The sequence below is a fragment of the Rhincodon typus genome, chromosome 17 (assembly GCF_021869965.1).
Source record: "Rhincodon typus isolate 14 chromosome 17, sRhiTyp1.1, whole genome shotgun sequence".
In the NCBI taxonomy this organism is placed as follows: domain Eukaryota; kingdom Metazoa; phylum Chordata; class Chondrichthyes; order Orectolobiformes; family Rhincodontidae; genus Rhincodon; species Rhincodon typus.
This window is the reverse complement of record NC_063348.1, coordinates 13,276,443-13,290,364: the sequence shown is the minus strand read 5'-3', so window position 1 is coordinate 13,290,364 and position 13,922 is coordinate 13,276,443. Positions and strand designations below refer to the sequence as shown.

The 13,922-nt window shown below is 44.3% G+C and overlaps 1 protein-coding gene across 1 annotated transcript in view; it reads right to left on the bottom strand.

Moving 5' to 3' along the window:
- Positions 1 to 13,922, bottom strand: part of slc1a2a (solute carrier family 1 member 2a) — a 113,747-nt gene that overhangs the window by 27,757 nt on the left and 72,068 nt on the right. The window contains exons 4-5 of the mRNA XM_048607237.1: positions 10,629 to 10,781; positions 8,965 to 9,215 (exon numbers count right to left, since the gene is read on the bottom strand). Of these exons, the coding sequence (XP_048463194.1) occupies positions 8,965 to 9,215; positions 10,629 to 10,781 (404 nt within the window). The remainder of the gene's footprint in view (positions 1 to 8,964; positions 9,216 to 10,628; positions 10,782 to 13,922) is intronic.

Genomic DNA, 13,922 nt, shown 5'->3' with positions numbered 1-13,922 from the left:
GCGTGGCACATGATGGGGGTGAGCTTCTGTAAGCCAGAGCATAAAACAAAGTTTCAGATTGGAGCGAACATGAGACGCAGGATCAGGCAGAGTGGAAGTGAGCACCTGACATGACAGCGTGTGAAATAAGGTGAGAACGTACGAAATAACGCGAGAATGCTCGAATCAGCACGAGAGCGTGTGAAATAACGTGAGAATGCGAAACAAGGAAGAGAGGTTTGTGAGAGATAACAAGGTGTAGAGCTGGATAAACACAGCAGGCCAAGCAGCATCAGAGGAGCAGGAAGGCTGACGTTTCGGGCCTAGACCCTTCTTCAGAAATGAGTCCTGGCACGCAAAATAGGAGAAAAACGGGAGTTGTGAGTCCCGGTGCTATCACGTGCAAAAATAACAGAAAAAAAGGCGAAATAAGAAGAAAAAAAAAGTGAAATAAGAGGGAAAAAAAAGTAAAAAAAAAACACGAAACAAAATGAAAATAGAAGTGAAATAAGAGAGAAAAAGAGCAAAACAAAAAAGACCAGAAATCTCTGGCACAAGAGAAGTGTGAGGTAGGAAAAGAGAAAGGGTCTGGGAAATAATAAAATGGAAGCAGCCACCGTTGGGAGAATCTGGGAAAGTGGCAGGGAAGGACTGTGGAAAAACTGGCTGGGTCCAGACTGGTCCATTCTGCGACAACAAGGTGCAGGGCTGGATGAACACAGCAGGCCAAGCAGCATCATAGGAGCAGAGAGGCTGACGTTTCGGGCCTAGACCCTTCATCAGAAAAGGGGGAGGGGAAGGGGGTTTTGAAATAAATAGGGAGAGAGTGGGAGGCGGATAGAAGAGGGATAGAGGAGAGGATAGGTGGAGAGGAAACAAACAGGTCGAAGAGGCGGGGATGGAGCCAGTAAAGGTGAGTGTAGGTGGGGAGTTAGGAAGGGGATAGGTCAGTCCAGGGAGGACGGACAGGTCAAGGGGGCGGGATGAGGTTGGTCGGTAGGAGATGGAGGTGCGGCTTGAGGTGGGAGGAGGGGATAGGTGGGAGGAAGAACAGCCTATTCTGCAGACTGTTTTTAAAAAAGAGTGCAGAAACATGCTGAATTGGCTACAGTGCTTCATAAGTAACAAAGAGAGAGAGCGAGACGGTTCTCTGCACTAGTTCACTGAATCTTGTAGAGGTATTCGCTCTTTGTGGTCTGGTTTGAATGTACCTTTGTTTGTTGATTGCTAAAAGTTGTCTTGTGCAATTTGTGTGTTTTTGTTCCCTAGAGCTCGAGATCTGGGGATGCTTTGAAGTTAGTTTGCATTTCGGGAATGTATGGTGATTTAAATGTGTGGCTATTTAAATGTATGGCGTGCCTGTGCAAATATGGGACATGTATGGTTAATGTCCATTTAAGTGGTTGTGCAAAGCAGAAGTCTACAATGAAAAGTTGATTTAAAAAGTTAGTTCGTAAATCTTGGTAAAAATTTACCTTTCAGAATTGGCTCTGTATTGTATGATGCTGCTTGGCCTGCTGTGTTCATCCAGCCCTGCAACTTGTTGTCTCTGTATTGTGTTTGGACTTTGGGTAAATTTTAATTTTAGAAATTACCATGTTTGGAATTTCATTTACTGGCCAGAAATGAACTTCCAAAAACTGCTTTACCACGAGTGAATCTTTAACTCTGGATAATAAGCTTTACTCATTGTAAAGGTACTGTGATGTGAAAGTATGCAAATGATAGGAAATTTGGAGTCTTGGGAATGCAATTCTCTGAACAAAATTCTGATGGTATGTTCTAAAATCGGAGAAAGCTGATACACGAATTATAAAAAGCAAACTTAACAGAGGAGGTGGTTCAATACTAATTAACCTATTCTGCTTATCATGTGATAGATGGATACTTTCTTTGGAAATTTTAAGCCCATGTATGAAGATATTTTACTGCTACTGGGTGAAGTAACCTGTGAATAGAGAACTGGAGGATTAAAAAAAAATCACAAATTAATAAAGTACTCAATTGGGCTATGAAAGCAGAAAATAACCAAGAGAATAATAAGAAACTAGCAGCAGTTGTTACAGGGTGTGGGTGGTGGGACTCAACCAGCCACCCTCAGCCAATGGATTGAAATAAAAATTACAGATTGTGTGATCAGTGCTTGTATTTGTGTGTGTAAAAATACTGAAGGTAGTATATTAGGAATGGACTAGTTGGAACAATTTAGAGCTGTGATTAACATGTGAGAAGCAAAAAATCCTACCTTGACTCAGTCTTTGCCCCCCGGTTCAATTCCTACCCACATACATCCATGATTCATCTGTCACCTTACGCCGGTTTCAAAACTTCCAGTTTACTGGCTCCAGCCGCCACCTCTTTACCATGAATGTGCAATCCCTTTACACGTCCATTCCCCACCAGGAGGGTCTTAGGGCTTCTTCCTGGAGCAAAGACCTGAACCATCCCCACCCACCACCACCCTCCTCCGCTTGGCCGAGCTTGTCCTCACCTTCAACAACTTCTCTTTCAACTCCTCTCATTTTCTTCAGGTAAGAGGGGTTGCCATGGGTACCTGCATGGGCCCTAGTTATGCCTGTCTCTTCATGGGGTACTTGGAACATTCCTTGTTCCAGCCCAGTTCCGGCCCCCACCCACAACTCTTTCTCCAATACATCGATGATATCATCGGTGCTGCTTCTCTCTCTCGTCTGGAATTGGAAAACTTCATCAATTTCACCTCCAATTTCCACCCTGCCCTCACTTTCACCTGGTCTATCTCTGACTCCGCCCTTTCCTTCCTCGACATTTCTGTTTCCATTTCTGGGGATAGACTGGCCACTAATATTCACTACAAACCCACTGACTCCCACAGCTACCTGGACTATACATCCTCACACCCCACTTCCTGTAAAGACTCCATCCCATTCTCTCAGTTTCTCCGTCTCCGTTGCATATGTTCAGATGAGGCTAACTTCAAAAAGGGAGCCTCCGAAATGTCCACCTTCTTCCTCAACCGAGGATTCCCCAGCTCCATTGTCGGCAGGGCCCTCAACCAGGTCCGACCCATCTCCCGCCCTCACCTCTTCTCTTCCCTCCCGCAACAGCGATAGGGTTCCCCTTATTCTCACCTACCATCCCACAAGCATCCACATCCAGAAGACCATCAGACACCATTTCCGCCACCACCAGGCGCATATTCCCCTCCCCTCCCTTGTCCACCTTCCGCAGGGACTGTTCCCTCCGGGACAACCTGGTCCGCACTTCCTTCACCCCCAACACCTCCCCACAGCCCTACGGCACCTTCCCCTGTAACCGGCAAAGGTGCAAAACCTGCCCATTTACCTCCTCCCTCCCCAGTATCCAAGGGCCCAAACATACCTTTCAGGTGAAGCAACACTTCACTTGCACTTCCCGGAATCTAGTCTACAGCATTCGCTGCTCACAATGTGGTCTCCTCAACATTGGGGAAATGAAGCATAGACTTGGCGACCGCTTCGCAGAACATCTACGTTCTGCTCGCAAAAAAGACCCTGAACGACCCGTTGCCTGCCACTTTAAGGCACCACCCTGCTCCCTGGCCAACATCTCTGTCTCTGGCTTGCTGCAGCGTTCCAGTGAAGCCCAACGCAAGCTAGAAGAACAACACCTCATTTTGCGCTTAGGGACCCTACGGCCCTCCGGACTCAATATTGAGTTCAATAATTTTAGGGCCTAAACCGTCCCATGTCCCAGCCCCCCACCCCACACACCAGGCCTTGTTACCACATAGCCTGCCATTACACACCCTCTGTTGTTAGTCACTAACAGTCCCCATTAACAACTACTCACCCTCCCAGCCTGATCGTTATCAACTCCTTTGTCTGTCCAACTGTCTTTCTCTCTCTTTGGGTTCTATCCTATCGTTTATCCCCTACCCCACCCACCTCCCTTTGTTCTGCATATAAACTGATGTTTTCCCAGCCACCACCAGTTCTGAGGAAGGGTCACCAGACCCAAAACGTTAACTCTGTTTTCTCCTTCACAGATGCTGCCAGACCTGCTGAGCTTTTCCAGCAACTTTGTTTTTGAAGCAAAAATTGAGTGGGATTACCGGTTAAAATTTTAAAGGTCAAGGATTGCATTCTTCCTTAAGAGTATCTGTGCCATCACAATTGAGTGGGATTGGGACCCCAAGAATCCCTACCATAAATTAGCAATGATGTGCCCCAAGTTATGAGCAACCACCAAAACGGGGTCCGGGAGATCAGATATAAAACTGATTGAAATACCTGGAAATGTACACCCACTTAAAAGGCAGTACCCCATCAGACCTGAAGCTGTTGAGGCAGTTAAAGAGACTGTGAAAAATTTAGAGAAAGAAGGAGAGACACATGATTGTATCCAGATCTTTGGAACAGGAAGAAGAAAGACAGGGTTAAGATAAGGAAGATCCATTACAGGGGCCAGATGTGAAATGCATGTTTGTAGATAGGGCGCACAAGTATTATGATAGTTAGGCCCAGACAGGGTGGGCCATAGTTTATTTGAAAGGGCAGCCCGAAGTTAGGAAGAGGAGAAGAGGTTTAACATCTGCATAGACAGTAGGTGTGCCTTCAGTGTAGTCCATGGCTACATGATGGCATGGGCAAGGTGAGGTTATGTTACTTCGAGTGGTAGTGTAATCCAGCATGTGAACCCAGTCAAGGACCTAGTGGCTACTGAACCGAAAGAAGCAGCAGTAATCAAAATAAAAGCACACAGGAAAATTCAAACACCAGAGCAGAGAGAGAATAGTTACGCAGATAGCACAGCAAAAGCAATGTTAGAACAGGAAGTGATAATGATAGCAGTTGAGAGAGAGCGGGAAGCCTAAGATGATGAATGGAACATTTTAAATTTATAAGCAGCAGCTAGTTCAGAAGAAAAAGCAGAATGGACTAAAGACAGGGCAGTGTTAGGAGCAGATGACATTTGGAGAAAGTAAGGCAAAGTGGTAGTCCTTACATTCTGCCAGCAGACATTATGCAATGTTTACCATGGATTAGCACACGTAGAGAGAAATAAAAATGATACAGCTGATATCTAATTGTTGGTGGTGGAGAGGAATGGGGAGAGACTTTGTCAAAGATGCACTGCATGAGCACAGACAGAACCAGGACAGGGAGTTAAAATTAAAATGAGCCATCAGTCCTGTCCAAGAAGGCCATGGGAACATATTCAAATTGACTTCATAGGCCACTCCCACAAAGTTAGAATAAGAAGTTCTGTCTGGTCATGGTTGATCAGTTTACCAGATGGGTAGAAGCTTTCCCCACAAAGGACTGTACTGCAACCTCAGTGGCAAAAATATTGGCAGCAGAAATAATACCTAGGTAGGTGGGGAGGGGGGTCCTCTTACAAATAGACTCAGACCAAGGCAGCCGTTTCATGGCAAGTGCCTGAAGGAAGCATGTAAACTACTGGGAATAAGGCAAAGTATCATATCCCCTACCACCCACAGAACTCGAGAATGGTAGAGAGAGTGAATAGAATACTGAAAGTCAACGATAGGAGCAGGGGTTAAATGGACCCTTTCCCTACCAGCCATTCTGATGGCCCAAAGGGCAACACCCCCTAGGGCCACTGGACTAACACCCTTTGAACACGTGACAGGATGAGCAATGACACTCCCCAAGGCTTAATCACAGTGAGGAGCAGAACTGACTAACAGCAAAGGACAAGTCTGGGATTATATGAAATCCCTCTGTAAGCATCTACACATACTTCATGGACAGGCACGAGACCAGCAGCTTGTCAAGGACTGGGAATCTGAAGGATACCCAGGACAAACAGAAATGCCAGCCCCAGGATCAAAGGTCCTGGTAAAAATAATCCCAAACAAGGGAGCCTTGTCCTCCCCAAGTGGGACGGACCTCATGAGGTAATATTAACAGGTAAGAGAAGTGCCCTTATTAATGAAAATGGAATTGGTAAATGGAGACACCTGTCACAGCTAAGAGTATATAATTGTTGATGGGGTGACTGTCCAGCCTGCTCGTCTGGTATGTTATCTCTCTCTTTCCCTTTTGCAGGTTTTAGAGGACCCTCATCTGTGCACACCAACAAACAGCAGGAACGGGATCCTCAATCCCAGGACAACAACCGGAACAGATTAAGGTCACATGTAAATATATGTGACGCGGTTGCACGGTTATGACTGTAATTATGAACGTTGCTGACATTAACGTGAGTATGAAAATGCTAAGCCTCTGTGGGTTTCTTAGTTTTGATCCCATCAGAGGCTGATAGGCAAGTGGAGAAAAGGAATTTGAATGTTAATACGTTTTGAATTTTTCACGTGTAAGCTAGAGAGCATAATGTTTCCGATTGCTGGGTCTGCACCCATGTCCCCATACACTCTAAGGGAGGGATACCAATGCAACCTCACAATTAGCCAAATGGGTATTAAGACAGAATAGCTCAAAACAGGGAGATAGAGATGCATCCTACCAATAGTGGGAAGTACTTAGTAAATGCTGACCGAGATAGGGCACAATGGAAATCAGCAGGGTATAACCTGAACACTTTTACAGGATGGTACCAACCCAACTACACAACCTCATGACACATCCCCTTCATCACATTGACTAACACATCAGGGACAGGGAGACCTGATGGCATGATCTGCCTAATGAGAGTTGAAAACCAAAGAAAAGGAACACCCATGGGATTTAGTAACTGCACCTAAAGTTATAACATCTCCACATACCCTCTTCCAGGATCCATCAGGGCACTCTCCCTGACCACGGGATCCCTAAATGAGTCTCTCCTCACACAGGGCGGCCCTAGCCTCCTGACCTTCAGGAACCTCATGAGTGACAGAATGTTCGAACAATGCTGGTGCCCAGAGATTATTACCCAATTCGTCCCTTACAATGGCACCTACTTTGTGTGCGGACACAGAGCCTATGGCTGGCTACCCCCAACCTGGACAGGATCACATTACTTGGCCTATGTGGTACCATTCATATGCCACACAGTGTCCCTCCTGTAGATGACACCAGGATGACGCAAATGTGCAATTTCAGAAGCAGATAGGCTCCTCTCCATATTCTTACCCCGGTACGGCACACACAAGTTATCCAGAGAATTTATCAATTTGGCTAGAGGCTTAGAGCAAGTGGCCTATGACACCTCATGACCTTTTGAGCAAAATAAATGCAGAAATGGTCACCATACAAACCTTGGCATTGTCGAGCCAAATTGCCCTCGACATGATGTTAGCAGAGGAAGGGGGTACAGGAAGGAATGCTGCACATACGTCCCTGATAACATGGAGGAAATTACTGATTAGGTCGACCATATCCAAAAGGAAATGAACAAACTTAAACAACCCCATCTATGACCCTGTGGAGTTGGGCACCAGGATGGTTGGGATCCCTTGGGACGTTGAACAACAGCAAGAGGATCATGGATGCAACATCACTTGGTGAAGAATACTCTTGGAATTTGATTTAGATTTTTGGGCTCCTTGAACTAATAGTGGCCCTGTGTGATTTGGCTTAGGGCCAAAGGGGGGATCTGTAGGTGTGACCTGTACCTGGCTACGTAAGGTAGGTTGTACCTGACCACACTAAGCGCCTCATGCCTGTTTACAAGATGACAGACAGAAGCTAATCAAAACTAAACAGCCTACTCACACACTGAAATACAATGGTACCTTTGAACAGAACTGCTAGAAGGTCAGTAAAGGAACGCTGTATGTTCCCATCTGAGACAGTTCTGAAAGAAGGAAGCCTTAGGACAGGTAAATGACCAATTCCAGCTTTATTAATGAAAGGGTGATTGTCCCAGTAAATGAATAACGTCAGTTGCTAGATTAGGTCCTTTATCAGTTGCAAGGACAACAGCTAAAGTTATTTTGTAGTAAATAGTTGTTTCTTTGAAACAATGAGCAATATTAAATAGTTTCAGCTAAAAATGCTATAATGATAGAAGTTGGTTTCAATACATAACCAGGATATAATACAAGTCTTAAAAAAAATTTAAGCTTAGATGTAAAGATTAACTAGCCTTTAGAGATACCTTCTCTTATGCTCTGAACAAGATAGATTGGTCACAACCTCTAAATTACAAAATGCTGACAGTGGAAGTAGTTGTGTAACATTTTACACATAATTAACTTTAAAACAGAAGTTAACCTTACAGCAATTAATTAAAACTAATTGACTTTTTATTTTTACATTATGTAATTGGGACAGTGGGAAAATAAAAGGAGTAACTGAATGTGATAAAAGACAGCACCAAAACACAATGGGTATAGATTCGATCAGTCCTTACAGATAAACAAGCCTGAGAAAAACTCAAAGGAGTATAGCCATTAAACTTTTAGAATGCAAATGAATAGGATGCATACAAAGATCCTAAGGCCTAGCGATTACAATATCTAGCTAATACTATAAGATCACTTGTCTGAATCCTGCCTGCCTCCTGAGTCTTTGTCCTGGGTCAGGAAACACGATCCTACAGACATGCATCTGCTTCTGATAGATCTAGATTAACTTTAGATTATAGAGTGATGTGGATAGATGTGGAGAGATAGATCTTTCCTTCATTGCAAGTAATTTCCTGTAGATGGAGATGAAGATACAGAAGAGGAGCCAATCAAGTTCCCAGCATGCTGCAGTGATTTCTCCCAGTTTAGCTGCAAATGTGAGGATGCTGCTGGCTGATCTATAGCCAGCCACTAGATACCTGTCAATGCAAGCTGCTGGAGATAAGCTGGAGGATATGCCAACGGGTTCCTTATAAAGAACAGCAGCTTCCTACCTTCCCACCTTTGGCATGGAGCAGCTTCCCCTCTCCTGACATGACCTACTCACCCTTTCCTCCACCAAATCCTCCTGCCTTTTCCTTCCTATTCCCCACTAGCCTGGTCCCCACATCCAGTGAACACCAAGCTACTCATCATCCCCAGTACCCCCGTCCCCCACTTGTAGATGAATCTGCAGTGAAGCTGCATTCTGGCTCAAATCATTCACCCACCTGCTGAAAACAGGCTTGCACCAAATTTTCAGGGAAGAGATTCCGGATGAGATCCAGAAAGGCATCCAAGCTCGACACTTCTTCATTCTTCTTCCCTTCTCCGAGTTGCTTCCTCAGTGCAGGGTTCCCTGGGTGGATGGCGAGTACCAGGATCACACCGAGTATCGCAGCGATGATAGTGGTAGACATGTAATACACCATGGCTCTGGTTCCCAGACGCCCGCTGGCCTTAGCATCGAGTCCAGATAAGCCTTGTCAATGTCAACAAACATAGATTTGATACAGCAGGTTAAAACGGGCAGGACATTTCTTTACACTGTGTATAGTTTCCAACAAAAAGTGAACAATTTCTGGTATGTGGGCCAAACCCTATTTGCGAAGGATACAAAACCTTCACACAGAACTTTTGCCGATTAATTTAAACCTGTACCTTCTGATTGTTCTGTCTTGCTAAAACGGTTTCTCCTTATTTAATCAACCAACACTCTTCATTGATATTCAACAATCCAATTAAACCTTCAATTAATCATCCCTTCTCTAAGAAAAACCATTCCTGTTGTTCCCGCAACTCCATGAGCTGAGGTCTCACACTCTTGGTACCGTTCTACTAAGTTTCCTGTGCATGTTCTCAAAAACACAGATGTTCTTTCAAAATGTGAACTGATCATAATTCACCTTTGAAGGTCTAGTCTTTAACCATCTCTGTGCTTTTTGACTTAATGCCTCTGTTTAGAAAGCCAAGGAACCTGCTTGCTCTTTAAACAAATTTCTTAGCCTATTCTCATCTTCACATGTGTACACACCACTCCCAGGTTTCTCTGTTCTTGCACGCCCTTTTATAAAGTTATCATTTGATTCAATTTGCCTTCCCTGGATCTTTGTACCAAAACATAGCCAACACTTCACACAGTCACAAGTTAAATTACCCTGTCTATTTCACCAGTCCATCTATATCTTCTTGGTCTGAAACTACACCATGCACTGTTTCTGCTGCAGTCTGGAGTTTTGAAATGTATACACAACAGCACGTCAATAATATACCATATAGCAAAGACAGCAGCAATGCTAATACCGAAGCCTGAGTGACACCAGTGTTTATTTTCCTTCTACCTGAAAAGGAGCTGTTAACCACCCCTGCCTGCTTTATTTCCCTTTGTCAAGTTTCTACCCACACTGCTACTGTCCTTTTGATCCTGAGAGCATTAATATTGTTCGCAAATCGGTTATGCCATATGCTGTCAAACACCTTTTGAAAGTCTTTGCACAGACCACCAGCTGCAGTAACCTTCTGCACTCCTTTTACAAAGAACCCAGCCTAGCTTGCAAATCCTTGCTGACTGTCACTTATGAAATAATACTTTTCCAAGTGACAATTCATTAGTTCTCTGACTGTTGGCTCTGTTTGCCATGTACTAGTTTGTGGTTGACTGGTCTGTACATGCTGAGTTTGTTTTCCTCTCTTTACTCTAACATCTACAATCCTTCAGTCACTGCAGCTTTAGAAAAATGCAGTCAGAGTTCCTGTTAACTCCACTCTTACTTCCTTCAGAAATCTTTGTACATCCCAAATAAAACCAAAAGAGGTAATGTCGAAAGGAGGATTGAAGTTTGTCTAGGGATGTGCACTTTGTACATCTCCCAGGAGTGCAGTCACTGTCTCTCACCTGTGATTAAACTGGAGATGATCAAAGGAAGAATCAGCATCTTCAGCATCCGCATAAGGATGTCACCTGGGAATGCTATGATCATGACAATATTGGGGTGGATGGGAGATGCATATCGGAGCAATCCTCCACACAATGCTCCAAATATCACACCTGTAGGTAGAAGAAATGGAGATGAAAGAATAATAGTCACAAGTCATATTCGCATCTGAGCTTGTCCACTTAAAGAAGCCACCAAGGGTGCTTACATCAATGAAAAGAAACCCCTTTGCAAAGTGGCAACGAGCTGGGAAGTGAGAAATTAGAAAGACTGGCCAAAGGTAGAAAGGTGTGTTTCAAGGAGGCAGGTTTTAGAGAGGGAGAATTAGGCCAAGATTATTGAAGGTTACTGAGATCCAGGCAGCGCTGGTGCATCAGACCAATCCATTCAGGAAGAGTTAGTAGAGAGAAAGCCAGGTTAAGGCACATGAGTGATTTTGAGGCACAAATATTAAATATAATCCAGTGTATCAGTGATAATTATGTCAAAAATGTACTGTTTCCAGTGACTTACGGGATATAACAGTGAACGAGACCTTCAATCCAACCAGTTCAAGTTGATGTTTTATTCACTAAATGAACAGTGATCTGAATCAATACCTATATCCCTTTGCCCCTTTTCCTTTAACTACTTAACTATATATTTTTTAAATGTTGCATAGGACCAGATTTTCGTTTCCTAATGAAGGTGTGAATTGGATCACAAAATGTTGAAACTTTGCTGAGACTACACCATTTTTTATACTCTTTTCCTGAGCTGCAAACATCTTAGGTGCAAATTGCTTATGCATCTTTGCTGGGGTCCCCATTGTGATGACTGCAGGGACATTTTATTTCCCTCCCATGCACTATCTTCCTGTCCTGCTGTGGAAACCCTAACAAAATGCATGTTCTTGGAGAGTTAGTGACCATTGAGGGAAGTCAGCTGAGGAGTTAGGAACATTCTGAAAGGCAAGTATAAAATATTTTCATTCTTTTACATGTCAATATTAGATACCGCACTGCAATGTGAATGTGATTTAATGTAGTAATTCATCTCAGGGCTTTGTTCTGCAGAAGTAGGTTGACTTTCACATTCCTCAACATTGTGTGTATGTGTTGGTATGCATTACAGCACATCTTCCATTGGATAAAGTGCAACAATGTATTCGAAAATTTGACTAGAAATATAAAAATACAGATCACTCTCTAGTTATAACAAAAATCTGCTTTTGAAGGATAAAATAAAATCTGAGTGCCTGCCTCCCTTCAGTTATTGACAGGGAACTTGGTTTGAAATGGCCAGAACACCAGCTGTTCTTTCAATTTCAGGTTGATAGTTGCAATAATTTTATGACAGCTGTGGCCATTATGAATACTTGTATCTGAGTTCCAAAAGCCAGTGGTCTCTTGGCACGACTGCTCAGACCCATCTCACACCTGACACTTTCTTACCCATGGCAGAGGGCAGCTCTCACCAAGCAGTCAGACCAGCAGTATTTCACTGGGCAGCTTGGTGCCAGGGAAGAGGGCTAAGAAAGCTCCTTTATGGGTTCCCTGTGTCCAGTAGAGGCATCAACTCATTGCATATCATAAACGCCCTTTTGTTCACCACCCCCCCCCCCCCCCCCCCCCCCCCCCCCCCCCCCCCCCCCCCCCCTTCTGGACTCTCAAACCACGTCCTCCCTCCACGTCATCAACACAATACCACTTTTTCCTTGCTAAGATCAATTCTGAAGAAGGGTGACTGGATTTGAAATGTTAACTCCGTTTGGCTCCCCACAGATACTGCCAGACCTGCTGAGTTTCTCCAACACTCTCTGCTTTTCTCCCATTTTTAATCAGAGCCCACTGATACCCCAGCCTTACCTTTGGTCTGGCCTCCATATCCTCCTCTGTACAAGAGGAGGCTGTTTGTGGATCCAGCTATAACCACCAATCAAACGATGCTGCCTGGACCATGAGCTACCGGCCAATCAGATTTGCTGACAAGTATCCGAGGTGGTACTTGCTCCCAGAGACGGTTGGGAATCTTGCCCAGAGCCTATTTGTGTCCATCCAGTGTAAAATGGTTTCAAAACAGCTGGCAATTTCCAGGGCATCTCCCAACAGAGTCCAGGGAGCGTTTGGGTGACATCGCATTTCATAAAATCTAGTCTTTTACTCCTATGAAAACTCACCCAATTTCTCAAGCTAACATACTGCAAGGCTCTGGGAATCTGAAACAGAAAACACTGGAGCACCTTGGTAAGTTAGGCAGCTTCTGCACAGAAATGATATAGTTGGGACTGCATTAGCTATGTTCGAAAGTGGGAGGGCTCTTAACACCCAGTGCACATCCATCTCACTGATGCCACCTAGCTTCCCCCACCCTGAGCTGCCTGGAGATTTGCAGGGGCTGGGGGAGGTATCAGGCTCTGCGGATTTATTAAAGACCCTTAAGTGGCCAATCGGCATCATGATGTGGCCAATTAAGACCCACCCTGGCGCGATGTCAGTTTGCTTCTAGCTTCCCCAACTCTTGCAGCACTGCAGAATAAACTCCTAACAAATAAGCTATTATTGGAATGCCGCATGCTGAATATTAATGAAAGCTGTACCAACATTTCAAACAGTTAACATTCTAGGAAATTCTAGAATCAGGGCCCCAAAGTGACTGCAAGATTATTCTCCTGAGAGATAGCAAACAGCACATCCAAACCCACTTGAGGCTATTTTGCTGCTCATTAGGCTGAACTTTACTGCGGATCGTTGCTGGGGCCACGTTTTGTTGAGGGAAGTGAGATCAATGAGCACTACATCCCAGAAGTTAAATCAGTGCCCACTGACACATCTTTCTGTCAATGGTTGTCAAAGACAGTGTGTCAGTAAAACTCAGAGTTCACTCAGGATCTGCAAACCTTGCAGAGGCGGGTTGCTTCCAAACTGAAAATGTCACGATGGCCTAGAGATATAACTTATACAGAGCAACAACTTCTCTGCCTAACGTAGTTCAGCGGTTAAATGTAGACTGATCAGCAGCACAGTGTCTAGGAATGAAGAGTGAATGGTATTTACAGCAGTGTTTCTCAATCTGTCCGACATACCCTGAACATTATCTGGGTGGAAAAAGCAAGGCCAAAAATTATTAATAATTAATAGACTCCTCAGAAAAGTGGGCATTTCTTTTTAACATGGTGGGAGCAGTCTCTATTGATACCAACTGCTGATGTGTGGCACAGAAATCAAGGTCTGAGAGTGACAGTGTGTTTTATACAGGACAGGGGTCAGAGTCTG